This window comes from Microplitis demolitor, chromosome 4 (assembly GCF_026212275.2).
Source record: "Microplitis demolitor isolate Queensland-Clemson2020A chromosome 4, iyMicDemo2.1a, whole genome shotgun sequence".
Taxonomy (NCBI): domain Eukaryota; kingdom Metazoa; phylum Arthropoda; class Insecta; order Hymenoptera; family Braconidae; genus Microplitis; species Microplitis demolitor.
The window spans coordinates 8,949,361-8,974,051 of NC_068548.1; the positions used below are offsets into that span (position 1 = coordinate 8,949,361).

General features: G+C 26.2%; 2 protein-coding genes across 4 annotated transcripts; one reads left to right on the plus strand and one right to left on the minus strand.

The window, feature by feature from the left end:
- Nucleotides 1–1,122: 1,122 nt before the first annotated feature.
- Nucleotides 1,123–24,631, minus strand: LOC106693488 (uncharacterized). Of its 3 annotated transcripts, XM_053738511.1 has the most exons (7): nt 24,550–24,631; nt 23,778–23,840; nt 4,623–4,886; nt 4,485–4,544; nt 1,628–3,895; nt 1,465–1,535; nt 1,123–1,344 (listed from the first exon to the last, which is right to left on the minus strand). In XM_053738511.1, the coding sequence occupies exon 5, from the start codon at nt 3,806–3,808 to the stop codon at nt 1,679–1,681; it is 2,130 nt and encodes a 709-aa protein (XP_053594486.1). In that variant the 5' UTR covers nt 3,809–3,895; nt 4,485–4,544; nt 4,623–4,886; nt 23,778–23,840; nt 24,550–24,631; the 3' UTR covers nt 1,123–1,344; nt 1,465–1,535; nt 1,628–1,678. The 3 variants fall into 3 exon arrangements, with proteins under 3 accessions (XP_053594486.1, XP_053594484.1, XP_053594485.1); XM_053738509.1 differs by lacking the exons at nt 23,778–23,840; nt 24,550–24,631 and adding an exon at nt 10,855–11,532; XM_053738510.1 differs by lacking the exons at nt 23,778–23,840; nt 24,550–24,631 and adding an exon at nt 10,855–11,532 and having other exon boundaries at nt 1,123–1,392.
- Nucleotides 14,060–21,093, plus strand: LOC103574591 (uncharacterized). The gene is made up of 5 exons (XM_014441378.2): nt 14,060–14,233; nt 16,863–16,990; nt 17,067–17,267; nt 20,273–20,338; nt 20,412–21,093. The coding sequence occupies exons 1-5, from the start codon at nt 14,068–14,070 to the stop codon at nt 20,955–20,957; spliced, it is 1,107 nt and encodes a 368-aa protein (XP_014296864.2). The 5' UTR covers nt 14,060–14,067; the 3' UTR covers nt 20,958–21,093.
- Nucleotides 24,632–24,691: the final 60 nt, after the last annotated feature.

Genomic DNA, 24,691 nt, shown 5'->3' on the forward strand with positions numbered 1-24,691 from the left:
ATTCAAATTAAATAAATAATTGAAATAACTTCATTCAAAGAAAAAATGATTCTCTATGTCCGATAGAATAGTTACTCGGAAATTTGCAAAAGAAAATAATATAGATATCAATCTGGATCCTCCGGAAGAAAATCCAGGTTCATACACTGAAAAGCAAAGAAATCCTTATCGACCTAGTGGAAGACGTTTTCTTAAAGGTACCTCGATTCCACTTAGTTATTCAAATTTTGTTCAAAATAATAATTTACATAGTACTAACCAACTAACTAATGAAAGTATTGAAGAAAATCCTAATCAAAATAATTCTGCCCTGGTGGAAATATTTCTCGTCAGAAAGTCAAAGTAATTCTTGTAAAACTCTGAATAAAACTTTTAAAAGTCTTACTATTTCTGAAAATTTCTGAAAAAGAATGAAAAACTCTGTTGAAGTTTTTATATGTAATTTAAAGAGAGAAAGCTCCAAAATATTTGGACTCTTCCAGAAGAGTTTCTCAGATTTATTCAAAAATTTTTCAGAGATGTAATAAAATGACAAAAGAAATGTTTTTCAGAATTGTTCAGAGATAATCAGTAATTTTGAAATTTCATTTAGTTTGATGAAAATTAATTATGCAGAGTTTTTCAGAAATAATAATAATAATTGACAAGTTCGTTTGAGTCACTGAAAAATACTTATTCTTAGTTTTTCAGAGATTTTGGGAGTACTTTACAAGTACGTTGTTTCTCTTCTTGAACTCTTTTTCCGTCTTTTTCAGGAATAGTAAAATATCTATAGGGAAAGTTCTACAATAGAAATAACAAAAAATACTTTTATAGAAATTTATTATTTTTTTCTTTATTTATGATTGTACATTAAATCTTATTACCTATTAATGCTGAAATATAAAATACAGCTTCATTCTTTAATGTCATGCAGATTTTTTGATACTGAAAAGTGATTTTTCCTTAAAATAAAGTGGAGCAGAAAATTAAATCACTTATCTTTTCAACATTATTATGTACTTAACTTAACAATTGTTTTTCTTTTCATTACTCAATATTAAATAAATATTATTAGTATAGGCAATATATACAAATACAATAATTAAAATCATTTGTTAAAAAATTATTATCAATGTGGCTTTCAAATAATTATCTTTATGTAAGTTTAACAAAAGAAGATTTTCTTACAGAAAACTAAATTTCGCAATATATATATGTATATATCAGAGTGGTGTGTCAAAAAACAACGTTATTTTCTTTTCTCGAAATTTACTGTCACTCGACTGCGATCTCCAATCACTTTTGAACAGACGGAATTATCAAAAAATGATAAGAGACTTCATTTATAGCGGGTTAAATTTCCTACAAAAATAATTATTGTGCTTAAAAATCCGTTGATTAGTTTGTAAGCTAGAAAATTTAAAAAAAAAATTTTTTTCTGTATTATTTCAATGGTAAATTGCAAAATGGATTGAAGCAAACCTTAATATCATTCGGAACTCGGATTGGTACCAAAATCTTCATTTTCTGATGTACTTTCAATTTTAAGATACCTACAAAAAACAAATTTTTTTTTTTAAACACCCTAATTAAATATATATTAATAATAATTATTATGGATATTAATTCCCAACATTTTACTAACCATTTATTTTTTTTTTATAGTTCATGAATTACCGACATATTTATATTTTTCTTAATCATTATAACATCCTCGCGGAATTTTAATAATGTAATATTGATTGTTTACTTCTGTTAACATGCATGGCTCCATTATCATCTCTGGCTTGCACACTTGTAGATTAACGGTAGGTGTACATTCTTCAATATTATGAACTGTAATCTGCTTTGTTGAGTGAAAATATTTCTTCCGTCCTATTAGTTCTTCATAAAATATATAAATTTGTTTGTCACTTTCATTTGTGTCAAAATAGCAAATTTCTTTTATTACACCCATCTTTCCATTTTTAAGTATTATCAAAGAATCGTTTATTTTTTGACATAAGCGGTAGTTACTCGAAGTATAACGATTATTGTTATAAATAAATTTGTTGAATGATCGACATTTTCCCGTAGTATTTACTAGTGCCCTTTCCATAATGTTTAATTCATATGCTTTGCCTCTGCCTATCAAAGTACATTCGTTTACTTTAAAAGTATTTTTCAACCGCCCAGTCAAGTTTCTTTCACAAAACGTTTTAAAACCATTGCTTTTAATTAATTTGCTTTCAAATGATGGCAGTGACTTCTGGAATATATACCTTCTAGCAACCTGAATAGGTAGATGGGTCGGACTCTTTTCCATTTTTAATACAAAGTGGTTTTCGTTTTCAAAAGTAAAGGTGTTATGACATGATAATGGTCCTAGATTTGATACACTTTTTTCCATATGTAAAAGCAAATGAATGTTGTATGTCATAGCTCCTTTCCCAAAATATTCTTGATAAAATGTTACATATCTGATTAGCAAAAAACCAGCTATTCGTAACTCTTTTTTATCTATCTTTTCAGATAACAAAATATTCATTGCTTCTACTAGTAAAGCAAGATGATTTAAATATTTTTCAGGAAGGATTCCTTTTAAGCAAATTAATGAATAAAAAAGTAGCCATGACCGCCACTCAGTTGCTTTCCACATTTCTTTCTCCGTTATGTGTCTTGGTGATCGAGTTATACATGTTGGGTGTTTGAAACTCATAAGTCTCTCATTTATAATTTGTAGCTGGTTTGGATTACCAATGTAGTATTCTTTGTCGAATGAGGATAATACAATTTCTGTATGCTGTTTTACTGTGCCCAATAAAATGAAATGCATATAATCCGGTGACATTCCATTAGCAATGTCAAAGTATTTTAAATTCATTAATGGTGAAGGCCCCCAAACACCCATAACATCTCTGCCAAATTCACTCTGACCTGCAAGATTCATATTCTCTTTTATTGATTCATCAGTTCGATCTTTGGGAATATTCGTAGATATGGTGTATTTTCTATATCCGTCAACAGATTCTGTAGGATGTTCACAGAAAGTACAACCATATGTACCATTATACTGCTTCATGTTTAACATTTTACATCTAGCCACCGAGTCAACAACAGCACACACTGGTACAAATTTACTAGTAATTATTCTGTCTCCTAATTTCCATTCAATACCTTTATCAGCTAATTCATTCGCTTGCATAACAAATGGTTTAAGAAAAAGTTGCATGTTTGGTTCCTTCTTACTAACCCATATGCTAGATATAATCATGTGTTTAGATTGAAGTTTAGGAGGTAATTCATTGATGATTGCGTATATTGGCCAAGTAGAGACTTTGCTTGATTTAGATGCTTGACAACCATCAGTGTTAAATGTATAAGAAAAATTGAAACTGTCGGATAAAGGATTATTTTCTGTAGATAATTTTTTATAGATTTTTCCATCGGTAATATTCTCGATGGTATTTTTATTCGAACTTTTTCCAGCATTTTCAAAACGTTTTATTAATATTTGTTGCACTTCTAAATCTTGAAATATTGTCTTCAATTGTGCTGCCATGTTAAGCGTTATAAAAAAGGAAATATTGGGGGGTTGATCCATATCACCGCAATTTTCACATATTATCCCTTTAATATTTGAGTTATTTCGGGCACCAACGTAAAATAAACAATCGTCACAAAATAAATGGTACGTTATAATTTCTTCATTTTGCTGTAACGTTTTGAAAATTTTATATTTTGTTGCCGGAACGACGTTCTTACCGAACAACGTATTAATCATTGATAATATTGCTGTCATAGTTTTCCACGTAAGTGAATGTTCAACTCCTAACAAAAGAGTCATCAAAAAAGCTTCTCCTCGCGTTACAGACGTACAATTACAAAGAGGTTGATGGTAACTTTCACCAGTACTGCTTTCATGACTTTGATACTGCAACGAAAAATAAGTGAAAATGAATAAATACTTAAAAGAAATAATAATAATAATAATAATAATAATAATAATAATAATAATAATAATAATAATAATAATAATAATAATAATAATAATAATAATAATAATCAATTTTTAAATTCAGTAGAAATTAATACACATTGTTACTGAATTTATTATAACTTATAACTAATCTTACTAAACAATGTTTTTATATATCACTCAAAACTAATGAGCTTATTTAAAATTTTGGACGTTTCATATTTTATATTTTTATTCCGTCTAAAGTTAATGTATTTTATTAATGTCATTTACTATGCCAAAAATTTATTTCTTTTTTATTCAATCCGGAATTCAATAAAATTATGGTATGAACTATTATAACAAGCAGTAAATTGATACTTTAAAAATAAATTAATGTTTGACGTTATAAACTAACACTATCTGTTTCGAAGTTTACGAACGAAGGTAATTTGAAAAGATTTTGTTTTTTCATTATCAATATTTAAGGACCAAGTTTAATTTATACTTAACTACTTTCTATTTACTTGTTAACTAATTTTATCTCCTGAGAGATTCTACTTACTTCATCACGTTCATTATTAATATCTTCAAAATGATTTTCACTTTGTGGCGATTCTTCAGTCTAAAGAAATAATGTAAAAAATAATAATTAATAAATTTTCTCTTTTAATTTTTATACAATAAAAGTCAGATAACTTACATCAAACCATATTTCATCATATTCTGTTTGTTCATCATAGTCATCATAAAACCATGAATTTTCATGACGTTGATTTTCTTCATTGTTCTCCTCATCAAATAAATTCTGGTCTGGGTTAAAATAATTTCTACTTTGCTGATAAGTAGGCTGAATATTTTCAAATACATTTTCGATAGATGATTGTACGTTTTCGGCAACATTTACAGCAGGAGAAAGCAAATTATTGACAGTTTCCACAGGAGCTTCAGTATCTACATCTGACAACTATAGAACAGAAAAATAAATAAATAACTATACATTACAAAGAGTGTTTAATATATTTATTTATACTTTTTTCATTTTTATTTATGTATATTATATTTATTAATTGTTTTTTTTTCTTATTTTTTATCTTATTATATATATATATATATATATATATATATATATATATATATATATATATATATATATACATATAATTATAATATAAATTTAATTATATATATAATTAAAAAGTATAAATAATATTATTCATACTTTTCTTCCGTTACACTTGTTATTTCTTTACATATTTTTGAAAAATTGTTCTTTTATTTAAGTTTTATTTATTTATTTATTTAAATTAATGTACTAACACGCAGATCTTCATTGTTGACAGAGGGTATTCAGTACGAGTACAGAGCCCAGGTAGTGATTTTTATAGACTAAATTTTTTTTTTAATATTCAAAATGAGCTCACAAGCACTCGAAATTGGGATTTTTATTTCACTCTAATCAAGTCAATTGAAATCGTCACGAATGTCGAAGATAAAAGAAAAATTAAATTATTGTCATGATTTTTATTACAATTTCAAAGATTTAACTTAATGAAAATTTTTTTCTGTCACTTTGAATTATTACGTGACGATTGCCGAAAAATTGAGCTGAAAACCAAATTTAAAAAATTAAAGCATAGAGCATCAATTTGTTAAACGGTTTCTGATTTGTAACAATAGCAAATAATTCAAATTAAAAATTGAAAAGTTAGCCACTAAATTGTTCTAATTAATTTTTGACCTTATAGTATTTTTTTATTTTGTACTTAACACAAAAAAAGCTTAAAAAAGTAAAAAAATAAAAACGGTCAAAGTGACAAATGTTTTCGAAAATATAGTTTTATTTATTCATTTTGTCGTAATTAAGTTTCATATATTGCTCTGTGTACAAATTTAATTAAGAGATTGTTAATAATCATTTATATACAATTTTTTTGGTGAAATCTGAAAATATACATCGTTTCTCTTTACAATAACTACTTTCATAATTCTAAATTATTAAATGATTTGTATTACTTACAGGCGAGGTCAACCAATAACTTTATTCAGAAAATTTAAACATTGGTATGCTTTAGATTTCATATCGAATAAATTTTTTTTACATAGTATTTTTTTGATATTTCAATCTTTATTCAGATATAAAGCAAAGCACTAGTATTATTACTTGATATGACGTTCCTAACAGTAGAATATAGAGGGTAGAGTGACCTATTCCCTCTATATAGTAGACTAAAATAACGTAGTACTTAACTTTGAATTTAAATACCTTGTAACTACAGAGGAGTTGTGTTAAAATAATCAGAGTATCGTAATGTTTGTTCAAAGATTATACGATTTTAAGGTGTAAATAAATTCATGATTTAAAAAAATTATGTTATCTATCTTCATACTGTACACTACACAGAAAAAAAAAATCTTGGCTCGAGAAAATTTTTCTTCAACCAAGATAGTTTTCAGCGGGTGAAATGAAAACTTGCATTTCTTAATATCATAAATATTTTTCTTAACTTAAATATATTGCTTACTTAAACCAAGAAATAATAATATTTAGTTCATGAAAAATGTACACTTAATTAAAGAACTATGATGTTTTGAAACAATAAACGGTACGAACTCAAACTAAAAATACTTTCTCTGACTAATCACACGAAAAATCTCCAACCAAGAATACTCGAGTCTCAAGCCTAGAAAGTTTCGTCTTAGATTCACTCATAGGTACTTCCGCCTTCGCAACCTAAGGATTAAGGAATGACTACTCCTTACTCTCTTTTTCTCACACTAGCGCAGAAAATGGATTGTTGATCCACATTTTTTCTATTTAAATTAAATAAAAATTAAATAACTAAATTATATTATTATATAATAAATAAATTAAATAATATATTTAATCGTTTATAAATGAATTTCGATATAAAATTAAAAAACTTTTAATTAAAACAAATTTAGTTACAAAAAAAAAAAATGAGAAATTATTCAATATTGTTTAATTACACAATATTGAATAATTTCTCTTTTTTTTTTTTGTAACTATATTTGATAATTGTTTTTCTCAATGTGTTTTAAATTTTTAACATATTGCGAAACTTGCCTATCCCTTATAAATGTTTCTGATAAAGCATTTGTTTTCTTCACAGCATTGTTTGCAATATTTAGACAAAAGAAAAATTTTTTTAGCTTGATAAATATATTGGCTCAATTAAAAAAATTAATTTCTTGGCTGAAAAAATGTTTTGGACCAAGAAAGTTTTTTCTTGGTTTAAAAACCTCATGTTTCTGACTAAGAAAATTATGTCTTCTGCGAAGGAAATTATTTCTTGATCCAAATAATTTTGTACTTTAATAAAATAAGAAATTTCGTTTGGTTCAAGAAAAAAATTTAGAAGGCATTTTATTTCTTGGTTTAAGATTCCCTTTTTTTTCTGTGTAGGAAGTAATAAAATGTTTTTACCGTTGAATTAGAAATAAAATTTAAATTTTTTCAAATAAATAGCACATAAAGCTCTTGTATGTAGACATTATAATCATGAGAATTTTAAAGAAAAAAATGAGTATTTTTTATCTAAATATTAATTTAGAAGAAAGTTGTTCGCTTTTTTTATCTAAATGCAAAAATGGACAGTCAAACTTTGTTTCAAATGAAATATTTATTAATAACTACCGACTTTACCCCCATAATAGAAATTGTAAAAAAAAAAAAAACAAAAATAGGTATCATAATATAAAGGAATATATTTACATTGTAAATTTTACAACTTATATCAAATATATATAAAAAATATAATTATGACATTAAAAAACATATAACAGGTAAGAGACCCAATACCCGATCAGGGAACTAGTACCCGATCACTCATGTATTTGCATATCTATATTTACTAAATTTGACTAAGTATAGATATACAAATACATGAAGTAAACATGTACTAGTTCCCTGATCGGGTACTAGGTCTTTTACTTTATACTAGGATGAGTAAAAAAAAGGAATACTTTTTTTTTCTTTAGTTACCATAAAAATATCGTTTAAGATAATGAAAAAAAAAAAAATCTGGTAAAGTTTGAGCTCTTAATATTTATGTTGAGAGGCGTCTCTTTGTGATTTTAGATTTGCCATTTAAATAATATGGGAAATAATATATTACACACCTAGGACAGTAAATAAGAAAGCCTCCGATCACATGTTTATTGACCTCGGCTTCGCCTCGGACAACAATTACTTGTGGTCTGAGACATTTCTTGCTTTACTGCCCTAGGTATGTAATATACTATTAATTTCCAGTTTTATACCTCGGCAGTGACTAATTATTCAGGTAAGCTTAGAATATATTTCATAGAAAATTAAACGCTATACTAACAAAGTCTCTTATCATTATTAAGGAGGGTAAAGGTACCTCTACCCTCCATAATTATTCATCAATAAATCCATCTGTTCATTTAAGCTTGAAGCCAAATTTACAGTAAATTTCGAGATCACTTTACTCTTCTAGTAAAACTATCAGACTCATCACAAAATATCATGAAATCTGTTTTGTAGACAATTTTATTCTCTACAAATTATTTACAATAAAATTTTTCAAATTCCGCATTTTTTTTTAGTTATTTTCATTTTTTATTGTCAAGCCCATGAAATCGATGAGAACACTAATTTATGAAAGATCTTGACACTAGAATGGTAATAACTAAAAAATTATGCGGAATTTGAAAAAAACTTCATTTTATCAGAATTGTCTACAAAAAAGATCTCATGACATTTCGTGATAAGTCTGGTAGTTTCGCTAGAAAAGTAAAGTGATCTCGAAATTTACTATAAATTTTACTTCAAGCTCAAATTACTTTTTAACAAATGGATATATCAAAAAATGATGAGAGATTTTTTTGGTACATCGTTTAATTTCCTATAAAATAAATCCTAAGCCTATCTGTACTATATTCGCCATTGCCGAGATCTAAAATTGGAAACTTTGAACTTTTTTCCCATGTTATTTAAATGGCAAATCTAATATCACAAAGAGGCACCTCTTAACATTAAGAGCTCAAATTTTACCAGAATTTTTTTTTTTTTTAGTAACTTAAACGATATTTTCACGGCACCTGAAGAAAAAAAAATTATTTTTTTTTTATCTACCCTAAGATATATGAGGCATTCCACGCCATATCATCCACTTTGGAACCTGATATCTTTTGATCTGGCTAAAAATTTTTTCTATTTTTCTACCACGTCATTTTCAAATTTTTTCAAACGGTTCTTATCATTTTGTCAAAGTTTTTTAAAATAAAAAGAAAAAAAAAATCAAAAATGGTAATCATTGAAAAATTTCCAATTTTTTCCAAAAATTAAAAAAATGAAGATAGGTTGCAATGATTTTTTTTCGAAAAGTCCATTTAAAAAAATATTTGGAAAGAAAAAAGTCCAATAATTCGTATTTTGATAAAGTTATAGCTATATAAATGAGGAAAAAAAAATAAAAAAATTTCAAAGCCTACAAAGTATATACGAAAATCGGCCAAAAGTTAGCTACTAAAAATATATCTTTTATACAAATTTTATGTACAGACTTTTAACAAATATGATCCTATTAAATGTTTTATTGTTCGAAACTTTGCATTGCTTATCTACTTAACTTTTTCATAATAATCATATGCTTAAATTTCAAGCTGAGCACATTTATATTAATTCATATGTGTATGAATCAAGCACAGTAAGAGTGTAGAAGATACAGCGGAGGGGAGTAAGTAAAAAAAAATTTCATGCTCCTATAGACTAAATATTATTAAACCAGTTATTTCAATATTTTCATAAATAATCAAAATGTAAAGAAATTTGTACGACTACATTTATTCTGCATGAATTCAAAAAAATATTTAATCGCAAACTTTTTTAATAAAATTATGGGTTCGTCTAGTACAATAATTCAAACATTTAAATTGTTTATAATAAAAGAAGTGAAAAATCTCATAAAATTGTCAGGCATTTTTGGATTTCTTAAATAAAAATTACTATAAACACCAATAATATAGTTTCATACATAGGCCAAAAATTAATTGACAAAGTTGGGGTTGGGCGGTCAGTGAACTGAGCCTCATATCGCACTGTCAACTGTTCACTTAACGTTCACCTTGTTGCAACTCTCGACAAGTTCTCAAAATTTATACAGGAAGAACAATTTAGAATAATCATATATAGTATTTGATACATTTTTAGAAATTTTATACAATAATAGTAAGTTTTAGAAATTGTATAAATAAAATAATTTTAAAGGGAACTCAACTAACCGAGGAAATGTTTTTATAAAATTCTATTGGATTTTGAGTGAAACAATTGAGAAAACTAAATTTGACACAGTTGTTTACAATTTTATACAAAATCATATAATTTTCTACAATTTTCTTTAATTTCATGCAATAACATAAAATTTCATAAACCTAAAGAAAATTATATAAAAAAATTTTTTTCTGCTCATCGAAAATTCCATAAAATTGTATGAAAATTTTATAGAACATCATATAGCTACAGAAAAGTAATTAATTAATCTAAATTATATTTTATTTAAATTTCCCAGCCTTTGAGCGCGATGACAATGGGAAAGTTTCGAGGATGGTCGGCAGGTTTAATCGTTTTTAAGATTTGTAATTTTTTTTAATGGGAAAAATGTTTATGATCCTGAAGTTAAACGACAATTAGCAAATTTCGTTTTTTTTTTCATACATTTATTACAACAAAAAAAAAAAAAAAAAAAACGAAAACGAAAATTATGCATATGTAGAAAATCAAAAAAGCTCTAAGTGCAATTTTTTTAAATATTTTTTTTTTTATAATAGTTTATCGTTCTAAAAAAAAAATCCAAAAATTTTTAAACGTCGGCTAACTTCAAGATCATAAAAGTTTTAGTCGGGAAACAACTTTTATTAATTTTAGTGTAAAAATAATTTATACTTACAGTTCCACGAAGCTGTTTTAATTTTTCATAAAAAGTTGAACGAGGCATTACACCGTCACCACCACGATTTAAGTATAATTGATATGGACCTCGACGCTTTTGAGGATGCATTTCTTGATAGTTTTTGTTAAATTTATAGAAAATAATAGTAAATTCGGAAAGAGATTAAAATTATTATCGATCTTCTTAATAATACAATTAATTCACCAAAGTTTTGTTTTTATAAAAATATTAACGACTAATGTACACTTAAAAAACTGAAACTATATGAAATCAAGAAAAAAGTTGATTCAAAAAAATAATTAAAAAAATAAAGTTATAATGATTTTGGAATATATTATATTTCGTGCTTACTTTAAGCGAATACTAAATGATACTGAAAATTTTAACACAAAGCTATTACATATAGAACCACGTGCTGTGCTAGCTATTACAGAAGAAGTCCAACTGTGACGTCAATGTGGACTAAGCTTCGGTCCTTCTTCCCTTTCTCTCCTCTTTCCCTGTAAGAGTAACCCAGAGGCGCCATACGCGCCAGACCGAAAAAATAAAATATCTCACAAAGTAAAGATCATAGGATATAATACTTACCCCGTATACGAAATCACAAACAAACACTGTACAGACTTAACGGCCAGACAAAATAAATATTAAATAACAAACAGCCGATGGAGATATTTTTCCTCAAAATTTTTTCAGATTTTTTCACTCAACATAAAGATTAATAATTTTTTTAAAAAATTTAAATGATAATTATCGCTAAAGTTTTATTTTTATCCGAAAAATTAAGTTAAAAAAATAGAAAGACGTTCCGGATAATTTTTGGTATTTTTTCGGAAAATTGCATTTAAAAACAAAAAATATAAAAGTTGTCTTTTAGTCCATTTTTGGATAAATGAAGGTAATTCCCGTTTTATATCATAAAAAATAAAAAATGGTAATCATTGAAAAATTTTCGATTTATTCCAAAAAAAAAAAAATAACGAAGATAGGTTCAGATAATTTTTTTTTTCAAAAAGTACATTAAAAATAAAAAATTTTGAACAAAAAAACCCCTAAGCAGTTGAATTTCAAAAAAGTTATAGCTATTAAAAAAAAAAAAAAAAGGTATTTTTTTTTAAATTTATAACTTTTCTTGTTCGAAAGAAAAAATTTGAAAAAATTCTGAGAATTGTTTTTGACGGGGTAGAAAAAGAGAAAAAATTTTCAGCCAAATCAGAAGGGGTTGGGTTTCAAAGTGATCGATTTGGCGTGAAATGCCCCAAGTTTATGAGGTAAAGTCAAGTTCGAAAAAAATACTCAGACGTTTTTCCATAAAAAAAAAAAATTGTATGCATAACTTATAAATTCACTTTTTAATTTCCTTTCGTACAATATTATATTCCGGGGACAAAATTAATCAATAAATAAGTAAATAATTACTGTTTTATATGAATTTCAAGGAAGGACATCAATTTTTATAATACAGAGAGCAGAAAGCGGGGGAGGGAGGTGAATGCGGGGGCTGCAGTTGTAGAATAGTCATGATTATAATTTGAAAAATATTTTCATTTATTCAGTCTCTTCAGATTTCAAATTTCTTATTAAATTAATTAAAAAATATTAATTTTTTTTTTTACTGACAGAAATTTGAAAAGGAAGAGCCATCATTTAAATATAACAATAAGTATAAGGTAACAGCACCAGCTCCAAACCAGTAGTCAGCCACTTCATGTTAAATTATATCTATATTTTGAGCCAATGTTAAAACATATGACTGGCTGGCTACTGTTTAGGGGCCGGGTACTTGTGCTCTTACCTTAATCTTATTTTTAAAAAATCTAAAAAATTATTTTTTAATCTACTTTTTTATTACTGAGGACATCTGTTAATTAAACAATTTTGTCTAATTTTTTTTAAATTGTTTTTTTCTTGTTAAAGTAATTTATGTATAAAATTGAGTGAGTTAAATTTCTTTCTTTTTTTATACTGTTGGATATGTGTACTAAACAAAAAAGTAAAGAATGCCAGCCCAGATCTATTCAGAAAATTCTTAATGAGTGAACAACAAAATTAAAATCAAAGATAAATGTAAGTCAAAAGTAGTGTAGCTAGAAAGTAACGATGCCTCTGAGGCTTTGTGCCTAAGGTAGCGACAAACGGTCTAGACGACAAACGGTCTAGATGACGGATGAAAATGATGTATAATTTTTTTTTTTAATTTCTATGAGTTAATACATAACTTTATACGCATAAGTTTATATTATATATACACATATGTAAGATTTAAAAGCAATGTAGACGATGGTTCAAATAAATAAAATATAATTTCAATATTTTTATCTTATCAAACTATCAGTTTTTAACGAAAAATTTTATTAAAAATTTTTCATATAGCTGGATAAATTAAAAATTATTTATAATAAATAAATTAAATAAACATTAATTTTTCTTGATAGTTAAAAAAATTCAAAAAAGCATCATACATATAAATGAATCTCTGTTAAAATATTATACAAAAATAATTTTTTAGCGATTTTTGAAAACTTTTTCATGAAACAATAATGTTTAAATCATTTATTTTACTGATTAAAGAAAACAACAATTTTTTATCAGTAAAAAAACGGACATTTTTAATAAAAAAAAAATATGACCCTTTTTTATTATATTTTTCTAATAAATTGTATAAAATTTTATCACATTCTATACGATTTTAAATTGTCATTATTTTATCATTCAAGAAAATAAACTTTATAAATAATAAAAAAGAACATTACTTAATGTATAAAATTACAACAAAATTTTTGATTTCTTTCTGTGTCGAGTTCGAAGATTAATGATATAATTTTTGTTAAAATGTTAATTTTTTAACAGCTATTAAATCGCCACATTTTCAGAAAATATTTTCTTATACATTGCATTAAAGTGTAATCTATCCATTTATTTAAATTATTTTCTAGCTAACTTTTCAATAGTTATCAGGATATTTAGATTTGAAGCTGAGCGAAACTTTGTGAATACACTCATAACAGTAAGCATAAGTAACAAGAGTGTAAGAGATGAATAGTGAAAGTGGACAAGTGCGAGAGAGACACTGCGTCTGTCAATGGTTCATTTTGTCACACGTTTGCTCTTCCCGCTAGTCATATTTTACCCTCAACACGTGCCACAATTAGTAATATGGTCACTACGATGGCGAGCGGATCGAGTGAAAAACAAAGCCATACAACAGCCATGAAGTATGCATTGATTGAGATACCGTCACAAAATAACAAACAATTAGTGGTTGAAACCGTAAATTTACGAGATTTCGACAAATATTGTGCAATGACAAAAAACAAAATGTTTCATTTAGAAGAATGTGGAAAAGTAGTGAAGTGTGGAATCTTAAAAGTTGCAGGTAAGATCTGGGTACAGTCATTACCCTTACGTTTTATCTTTCTCTAATTGATTTATAGATTATTTATATTATATATGGGATTTGAATTTGTAACTTCCCGCAAAGAAAATTAAAAATTCGTTATATTAGTTTCATTTCATTTCTTTATTTGAATTTAAATTTAGAAGGAGAAAAAATACTATTTTACTTATCATCAGTATTATATTAAACATCCGTACTAAAAAAACAAAAAATTCGCGAATGCAATAGTCATTTCATAGTGTTATATGTACATTTACTTGTAACAGTTAAATATTTAACCAGCTAACTTTATATTAATTTAATTCGAAGAAAAATTCTTAAACAAAATTAAAATTTTCATAGATTTGATGCTAACCACATAAGATATTTTTTTGTAATCTTGAAATTATTTTTCTTAGTGTATTTTTGTCTCACGCTTAGTTTCGGTAAAAAAATTTTCATTATAATAGAATGTAAGGTAAACCTACAAATTATTCGATAAAAATAATATTATTTTTTAAATTTGTCGATAATTTTTTAAATTATTAAATATTTATTATTAAGTTTTTTCTTGGACCTTTTTAACTGTAAAAAATTATCTAAACAAGAAAAAAAATAAAAATTGCGTGATGCTGAATCACATTGCACGCAATGAAACCGAAAATTATTTAAAATAATAATATTATTTAACAATAACTTTATTAATTAATACATTTACATATAAGGGGGTCCTAAAAAAAATAACTTTTTTAACGTCTTATGGGCCAGATATCTTTAAAACTGAATTATCATAATGAAGGGTCCCCTTTCTGAATTAAAATAAACATGAAAATTTGTAATGTTAGTTTTTTGTTATTAAGATTATGAAAAAAAAAAATTTTTCCAATCCTAGCCAATGTATTTTTGTAGGAAATTAAATGATCTAAAAAAGTGTTAAAGCATCATGTACGTCAAGGACACTGGCAAAGGGTTACGGGGCTTCAACGATCAACAAAAAATTTAGTTGCCTTGGAATTAAATGTTATTCAACTATTTTTTGTGTTTTTTCTATGAAAAAAGTTTTTGTTCAAATTCGTAAGAGCATGTTCTTGTAGGAAATTTAATTCCCTACCAAAAGTATCTGATAAAATATGCACGTCAAGTGTATGAAAAATAAACTGCAGGGCTTTATATGTTAAGGAAGAGTGAAGTTTAAAAAATATAGATTTTTTAAATTTAATAAATGCCAACTAAAAATTAACTTCATTTAAAGCCCTGTATCATATTTTCTCATACAATTGACGGACACATGACATCAGATACTTTTGGTAGGGAATTAAATTTCCTACGAAAACGTGCTCGTCAAAATATGGAAAAAAATTTTGATAAAATTAAATTGAAAAATAATAAAAAAAATTTAGCACAGGAAACTAAATTTTTGTTGATCTTTGAAACTTCGTAACTGTTTCCCGGTTCATTAGACGTCCAAAATGCATCAGTACTTTTTGGTAGAGAATTTAATTTCCTACAAAATTATACTGAGTGGAATTTGTATAAAAAATTTTTTTATAATCTTAAAAACGAAAAACTAACATGAACAAGTTTTACATGCATTTAAATGAGAAAAGGGACCCCCCTTTGTGATAGTTCAATATTAAACATATTTGGCTGAAATTTTATGAAGATTTTTTTATAATATAAAGTAACTTTAAAGTCTATATGACGTAAAAAAAAAATATATATTTGCCATTTCAGACACTTATGTAAATATATATATACATACATTTATATAAGGGTGGTCGTTAAAAATCAAATTTTCTCAGGCGCCCCATAAAATGCTTTTTTTTAGTGAAAAAATACTTGGGGACTTGGGTTCTTTCTTTTTAAGTAAAAATCACACGTGCCTCAGGATAATCAAAGTTCATTTTTCGAAACAATCGCGATTTTTTAAAAAATATCTTATGAAATATGCAGATCAAAGAAAAAAATTATGGGAACAATTTTGTAGGAAATTAAATTCTTGACAAAAAAGGTCATTTTCATTGTTTTCATAAAATGTGTATTTACAAAGATATTTTATGTAAATTTTCTTAGATCTTATCTTATCAATTGTGCATTCAAAGATTTACGAATGTTGAATTAATTTTTTTCCTAAATATAGACAACTTTGTAACTTGTAGAATATCAATCATTAATGCTTTTTATAGTTACTATATACTTAGAAAAATGTTATTTTCAAAACACATAATTCTTAAAACGCTCAATTTGTAAGATCTAAAAAAAGTTTTTAAAAAATATTTTTGTAAATACACACTTTATAAAAAACAAATGAATATGATTTTTTTATGTCAAGAATTCAATTTTCTACGAAATTATTTCTATTATTTTTTCCTTTAATGTGCATATTTCATGAAATATTTAAAAACAACCGCGACTGTATCAAAAAATTCACTTTGATATTGTTTGGAGGCACGTGTTCTTGTTACTTAACGAGAAAAAACTAAGTTCCCGACGTTTTTTTTACTAAAAAGAAGCTTTTATAAGGCGCTTGAGTCAATTTAATTTTTAACGAGTAATGACCACTCTTATATGTATTGATAACTATTTAATTTTTTATACTTTTATTTCATTATTAATTATACAATCGTAGAATCGGAAGAAGAGCTGAATAATTCCTCGGTAAGGATACGTCGTCCGAAATACAATCCTTCTTCAATGGAATCAACGAGCGAAGAAGAAGACGAGTCACCAGTAATTGGTGCTAAAATTAAGAGAAAAGTAAGTATACCACTAAGTAGAATTCGAATGAATTTCTTTTTTTGATGTAATTGAATTAAAATTTAATAATTTATAGGTCAAAGCTTTTAACGAAAAAAAAGTTATACACCTAATGAGTGATGAAATCTTACGAGCTTACCAAGTAGAGAATGGCGAAGAAAGTCAAGAAGAAGATGCAAGAATTGAAAAAGAAGATGGTGAAGTCGAAATATTTTCCACAAACGATGATGAGCAACAAGGCAGGATTTTAAGAGATGTAGCACCGGATAATAATATGGTATAACAATGTAAAGTTCAACATAACACAAAAATGTTTGTTATTTTGAATACACAAATACATTATTATGTAGTCTGAGATTAACTCTTTCATATATATATATATATATATATATATATATATATATATATATATATATATATATATATACATATATATATATATATATATATATATATATATACATATATATATTAGAGTGGTCGTAAAAAATTAAATTTTCTCAGGCGCCCCATAAAAAGCTTCTTTTTAGTGAAAAAATACCTGAGGAGTTTGGTTTGTTCTATGTAAGTAAAAATAACACATGCCGCAGGACGACCAAGTTTATTTTTCGATACAATCGCGGTTTCTTTTAAATACCTCATGAAATACGCAGATTAAAGGAAAAAATCATTGGAACAATTTTGTAGAAAATTAAATTTTTGATAAAAAAAGTCATATTCATTTTTTTCATAAAATGTGTATTCATAAAGATATTTAAAAAAAAAACTTTTTTAGATCTTATCAATTGAGCATTTAAAGAATTACAAATGTGAAAAATAACGTTTTTTCTTAAATATAGACAACTTCGTAACTCGTAACATATCAATCATTAATTCTTCTTGTAGTTTCTATGTACTTAGAAAAATGTTATTTTAAAAATTTGCAATCCTTAAAACGCTTAATTCATAAAATTTAAAAAAAGTTTTTTTAAAATATCTTCATAAATACACATTTTATAAAAAAAAATGAATTTGTCCTTTTTTGTCAAGAATTTCATTTCCTACAAAATTGTCTCTATAGTTTTTTCCTTTAATCTGCATATTTCATGAGAAATTTAAAAAAACCGTGATTGTATCGAAAAATGAACTTTGATCGTCCTGCTGCACGTGTTTTTTTTTACTCAAAAATAAAAAACCAAATTCCCCACGTATTTTCTCACTAAAACGAAGCTTTTTTTTGGGGCGCCTGAAAATTGAATTTTTAACGACCACCCTATTATATATATATATATATATATATATATATGTATATATATATATATATATATATATATATATATATATATGTATATATAATTCTTAAACTTTGAAAACAGTAATGAAAAAAAATTTTTTTTTTTTCTAAAAGCTTTTACGTTCCAAAACTTCTACGTTTTTTTATGAGCTATATTCATGAATATTTTTTTTTCAAGTACTTTTTGAGAAAGTTCATTCTAAATAAATTGAATTTTAATTTTCTAACACAGTCTAACATATATACATATTTAACTACATCATTTAGTATCAACATTTGTAATCATTTCAAAATTATTTTTTTTTTTATTAAAAATATTATTGCTCAAAAAACTTTAAAGTTAACAAAAATCTTCTTTTACAGTTGATACTTTAATTTGATTGATATAATCCTTTACTACAATCAAAATAGTTATGAATTTTACATCAATTAAATTTACCAAAATAAAATTTTAACATTTAATTTAAATTTTTTCTTAAGTTAGAATTCTTCAGAACTCAGTCAGTCGACCAAATAAATTTCAAATTGTGAAAGAAATCATAATCTTGACATAATTAGAGAAACAATAAGCGTTTTGTAAGCCGAGATTTTATCTCGTTTGTAAACCAAGATAAGTGTCAACAGTCATAAATAGAATCTCGTTTATTTACATAAACATATAGTAATGAATAGAATTTTCTATATATGTTTATATACAGTACAACCTGGTAATAAGTTACTGTTAGGGGCTGTAGGAGAAAAATTTCTTGGAAATGACTTTCCTACTCCTATCATTTTACTCGGTGATCACTCGGTTTTCTACATATATATGTGACGTATTTGTTTTCGTGTCCCGTCCTTTCATAAGTTAATTGACGTTTAGCATTTATCTACGTACATACTTGATAAACTTATAGAAGGACTGCAGAAATAATCTCTTTACGACAACCAAAAAACTGCATTAGTTGAATTACAGTGGGGGTAGTATTACGAGACGAGAAAAAACAAATAGAGGGGAAGTAATTTATAACTGAGTAACTTATAACGAAGTTGTACTGTGTACATATTTATTAGAGTGTGTTGAAAAATATTTTTTTTTGACACCACCAGAAACCGATAGTATATGACAAAATAAAATTTTGTCAGAAAATCAGCTCTTACATTCAAGTTTTACCTGTAGCTCATCGCGATTTTTTATTTCCCATTAAAATAACATTATGGGAAAAAAAAAATTTTTTTCCATTTTAATGTCAAGCTCTTAAAATCAATGAGCATACTATTTTTTTAAGAGTTTGATATTAATATAGAATGAACTAGAAAATTATGCGGAATCCAAAAAAACTATCAAACATAATTTGTAGGAAGTAAAACTGTATACAAAAAAAGAGCCTATAATATTCTATGATAAGTCCGAAAGTTTCGCCGGAAAAGTAAAAATATCTCGAACTTGACTTCGAGCTCATATAACTTTTGAACAGATGGATTTATCAAAAAATGATCAAAGACGTTTTTTGTCGAATGTTAAGTTCCCTACAATAATGTATCCTGGGCCTATCTTTGCAATGAGCCGTTGCCGGGGTAAAAAATTTCAAACTGAAAAATTTTTTTATTCTATGTTATTTAAATGGAAAATCACAAATCGCGATGAGCTAGTGTAAAAACTTACATTTAAGAGCTGTTCTGACGGAATTTTTATTTTGTTATATACTATTGATGTCTGGAGGTGTAAAAAAAATAGATTTTTCGCCACACCCTTATAGATATATGTATGGTTTAAAAAATAATAATACTTTCGCTTATTTGTTTCGAAATTAAGTCTCAAGATTAGCTGAATCCGCTGAAAATAAATACTTTGTACCTTCATGATCTGAGCATTAATAAAAAATTACGTTTGCGATTTATTTAGAGTTGAAAGAAAGAAGTTAGTGAGTGACAAACTTGAAAAAAAGTGAATATTATGCACAGAATTTCTTGAAAAATCTCAGTTATTCAACTATATACATTTTATTTAATAAATATGAATTTTTTAGGTTCAGCCATCAGTTTCGAACAATAAATTTTCACCGCCGAAAGTCCTGAATATTCGGAATAATGAAGTAAGTACCAAAAAATATTTCATCATGTGGTAAAAAATATTATTTATTATTCATTCGGATATTTTGTTTTTAGGAGTTGAATGGTGACAATGAAAAATCAACGATAAAACAACTACTTGAAAAAAATAGGATGCAAGCTGATGAAATACGACGATTGAATCAACAAATGCAGCGCAATAAATTCTCCAAAGCTATCTATCAGCACCAAGACCATCACCCAAAACAACAAGTACAACCACAACAACAGCTTGAAGAACCACAATATCAATCTGAAGAAGATCAACAACCACAACAACAACAACCACAACAACAACCTCAACAACAACCTCAACAACAACCACAACAACAACCACGACGACTATTAGTTGAAAGCGCTGAAAATCGCCGAATCGTAGATCGAGTACCTATTGGAGGTGATTTATTCGTAGAGAGCCTTTCATATCATATGGCATTTACAACATATAAACCATCAAAGTTCATACAAATAATGTCTCATGCGATCTGGGATTACAAAGTACTCGCTTTACGAGGTGTTCGTATTCAGAAAAATAATCGAGATAAATCACTTTTAACACCTGAGAAAAAAGTTGTGTTATTACATAATTATGAGAAATTTTAAAAAAAAAGAAATGTATCTCAAGATATTTATGACATAGAAATGAACAACTTCAATGAGTATTTAGGAAGAGCCATAACAAGTGCTAGAAAAAAATTGCAGTTTAACTGAATTACATTAATAGTAGTCTCAAATTCAAAGTAATTTTTCTTATGTTCGAAGCTGAAAATTCAATATAGAATATAAATTTTGCAGTTTAACCTATTCCAGAATATATAAATATATATATGTTATGGTGTCCCAAAAAAAAAAACAAAGAAAAAAACAAAAAAATTTTAACCTCTTATGGACTCAATAGTTACTTAATATTATAAAAAAAAATCCTCACCAAATTTAAGCCAGATATCTTTGAAATTGAGCTATTAGCAAGGGGGAGGGGTCTCCGTTCTCAATTAAAATACACGTAAAAATTTGTTTCCAATCCTAGCCAACGTATTTTTGTAAGAAATTCAATTCTCTACAAAAAAGTATTGAAGCATTATGTACGTCAAACGAACTGGGAAAAAGTTACAGGGCTTCAAAAATCATCAAAAACTTAGTTTTCTCAGTGTCAAATTTTTTTTTTATTAGTTTTCATTTTTATTCTATCAAAAATTTTTTTTTCTCAAATTTTTAATTCTTTACAAAAAGTATCTAATGTCATATGTACGTCAAATGTATAAGAAAAAAGGTACAGGGCTTTAAATGAAATTCAATTTTCGTTGACATTTAAAGCCCTGTAACTTTTTTCTCATACATTTGACGTACATATGATATCAGATACTTTTTATAGAGAATTAGATTTCCTACAAGAACGTTCACGTCAAAATTTGAAAAAATTTTTTTTGGATAGAATAAAAATGAAAAGTAATAAAAAAAAATGTAACACTGAGAAAACTAAGTTTTTGATGATTTTTGAAGCCCCGTAACTTTTTCCCAGTTCGTTTGACGTACATAATGCATCAACACTTTTTTGTAAAGAATTTAATTTCTTACAAAAATACATGGGTTTGAATTAAAAAAAAATTTTTTTTCATAGTCTTAACAACAAAAAACTAAAATTAAACATTTTTACGTGTATTTTGAATGGAAAAGGGGACCCCCCCTTGTTGATAGCTCAATTTCAAAGATATCTGGCTGAAATTTGGTGAGGTTTTTATCTATAATATAAAGTAACTTTTGAGCCCATAAAACGTTAAATTTTTTTTTTTTTTTTTTGGGACACCCTAATATATATATATATATATATATATATATATATATATATATATATATATATATATATATATATATATATATACATATGTAAATATATATATATATATATATAATTTGTTACAAATTGACCTCCATGATTTAATATTTCTTGGTAAACTTTGATTAAGATAATTAATTGAAAGCCGTAGTGATAATAATTTTTTTAACTAAAAATATTAATTTTTGAGCTTAAGGTATTCGAAGACGACGTCCCTACTTGTTAAGAATATTCTGACTTTCAACTGCTATAACCACATTAAAATTTTTTTTATTGATTAAAAAATTATTAAAGCATTCATTGAGAGAAGGACAACGTAAGTGCTATTTCGCAGAGATATATATGTTTAGCATATTTACTTGCAGCAGTTGTCAATGAAGATTCTAAAAAAATTACGTAAATGAATTTTAGCCTACAAAATTTAACATTTCAAATTCTAATATGGAATAATAATTATGGACTAAAATTTTTTAAAGAATTTTTTATAATTTATATCTTTGTAAAATTGCTATTTTGTTATTTTTTTTTCGATTAATGTTTTCATTTTTATTAATTTATTGATCAAATTTTAATATCACTATGAAAGTTGAATGTCATTGAATTTTTTAAAAAAATTGGGGGAAATTGACTAAGAATGTCGAGGAAAATAGTATTAATAATAATAATCTTTATGTAATAGTAAGTATTTATATCGCGTTACAGATGCGATGAAGGCGTACACAAATTATACAACCTTATGGCTTTTCATTGAGATATGTTTCTGGTTTATGCCATTATGGCATCTGTAACGCGATATAACTAGTAATAAGAAATAAATTAACTATAATAATACATTATTTAACACTAAAATAGATAATATATAGAATTGAAATACTCAATATTAATAAAAAAACAGTCAACAATTATCTCGATAAAAGTTATTTATTTTTTTTTCAATAAGATTTTAATGTACGCTTATAAATAAATAAAAAAAATAATAATAAATAATTAAATCTCCATAAAAGTATTTTTTGTTATTTCTATTGTAGGACTTTCCCTAGATGTTTTATTATTCCTGAAAAAGACGAGAAAAGAGTTCAAAAAGAAAAACAACGTACTTGTAAAGTACTCCCAAAATCTCTGAAAAACTAAGAATAAGTATTTTTCAGTGACTCAAACGAACTTGTCAATTATTATTATTATTTCTGAAAAACTCTGCATAATTAATTTTCATCAAACTAAATGAAATTTCAAAATTACTGATTATCTCTGAACAATTCTGAAAAACATTTCTTTTGTCATTTTATTACATCTCTGAAAAATTTTTGAATAAATCTGAGAAACTCTTCTGGAAGAGTCCAAATATTTTGGAGCTTTCTCTCTTTAAATTACATATAAAAACTTCAACAGAGTTTTTCATTCTTTTTCAGAAATTTTCAGAAATAGTAAGACTTTTAAAAGTTTTATTCAGAGTTTTACAAGAATTATTTTGACTTTCTGAAAATGAATCAATAAATTAAAAATTATTTTAAATTCCAATGAGAGCGCGATGTTAATAATAACATTAAATATTTAATAGATAAATGAAGTGAAATTATAACCAAACTTACTGTAGATCCGCGATTAATCAATATTATCAACAAGTTCGATAATCTAGGCGATCTAGGGACAAGCTGTAATGAAAATCAAGAATTTAATTTATTTAAGAATCGTAAACTTACAAGTATTTTTAAAAAAGTTATTTAATTAAATGTGAGAAGGACATGGCTATTATTTTTCTGGTAGATTTGAAGTGAAAAAAAAAAATGTAATGCTGCAGCAGGTAACTCGGCTTAATTGGCAGAAAAGGTAGAAGGTCACTTTTAATTTAATTTATAATTAAATTCATATAATAAAATATTGAAGAATAATATTTTTATTTTTAGTGACTGTCGTGAAGAGGATGAAGTAGCGTTAGATTACCGCCGCAGAAGGAGTCAAACGACTTCTTAATAAATGGAAGAAAAAAAAAATTATTTTTTTTTTTTATTTTTCGGAATTTGAAATTTAACGAGGGAAGAAAAAAAAGATTTTGGAAATTTTTAATGTCACTTCCAATTTCTGGATCGAATGAGAGAGAATCGTTCGTATCCCACCGCTGCCACCAAAAATCAGTTCTGGTATCTCCGGTCTTAATTAATTAATAATAATTAATTTATTGGAAATGGTCGCGTGGGCCTCAAGTGGGAGGCAGCGGGCAAACCGGGTGATTTTCCTAGAGGATTAGCTCTAGGTTTTATTTTTATTGTGGGAACTCGAACGATAAACCCCGCAGGGGTTTCTCTGTAGTTTCGATGCAGAATTTGGATGCAATACGTTAGCAAAATTGATAATTTCACCTACCTTTCGTTGTTCGCTGCTTACTTGCAAGTTGGTCTTTATGATCTTTGGAGTGCAACTCTCGTGAACGGCTTCCGTTGGTCTCTGGTCGAAAGATGATTTGGTCCAGGAAAAAGGGGTGTGGTTCTTAATATTAGAAATAATC

Coding starts and splice junctions, on each gene's coding strand:
- LOC106693488 (XM_053738509.1), bottom strand. CDS start 10,965: ATGCATCCTCAAAAGCGTCGAGGTCCATATCAATTATACTTAAATCGT. Junction 4,887..10,854: donor TAAAACAGCTTCGTGGAACT/GTAAGTATAAAT, acceptor TCTGTTCTATAG/TTGTCAGATGTAGATACTGA. Junction 4,545..4,622: donor ATGATGAAATATGGTTTGAT/GTAAGTTATCTG, acceptor TTATTTCTTTAG/ACTGAAGAATCGCCACAAAG.
- LOC103574591 (XM_014441378.2), top strand. CDS start 14,068: ATGAAGTATGCATTGATTGAGATACCGTCACAAAATAACAAACAATTA. Junction 14,234..16,862: donor TGGAATCTTAAAAGTTGCAG/GTAAGATCTGGG, acceptor ATACAATCGTAG/AATCGGAAGAAGAGCTGAAT. Junction 20,339..20,411: donor TGAATATTCGGAATAATGAA/GTAAGTACCAAA, acceptor TTTTGTTTTTAG/GAGTTGAATGGTGACAATGA.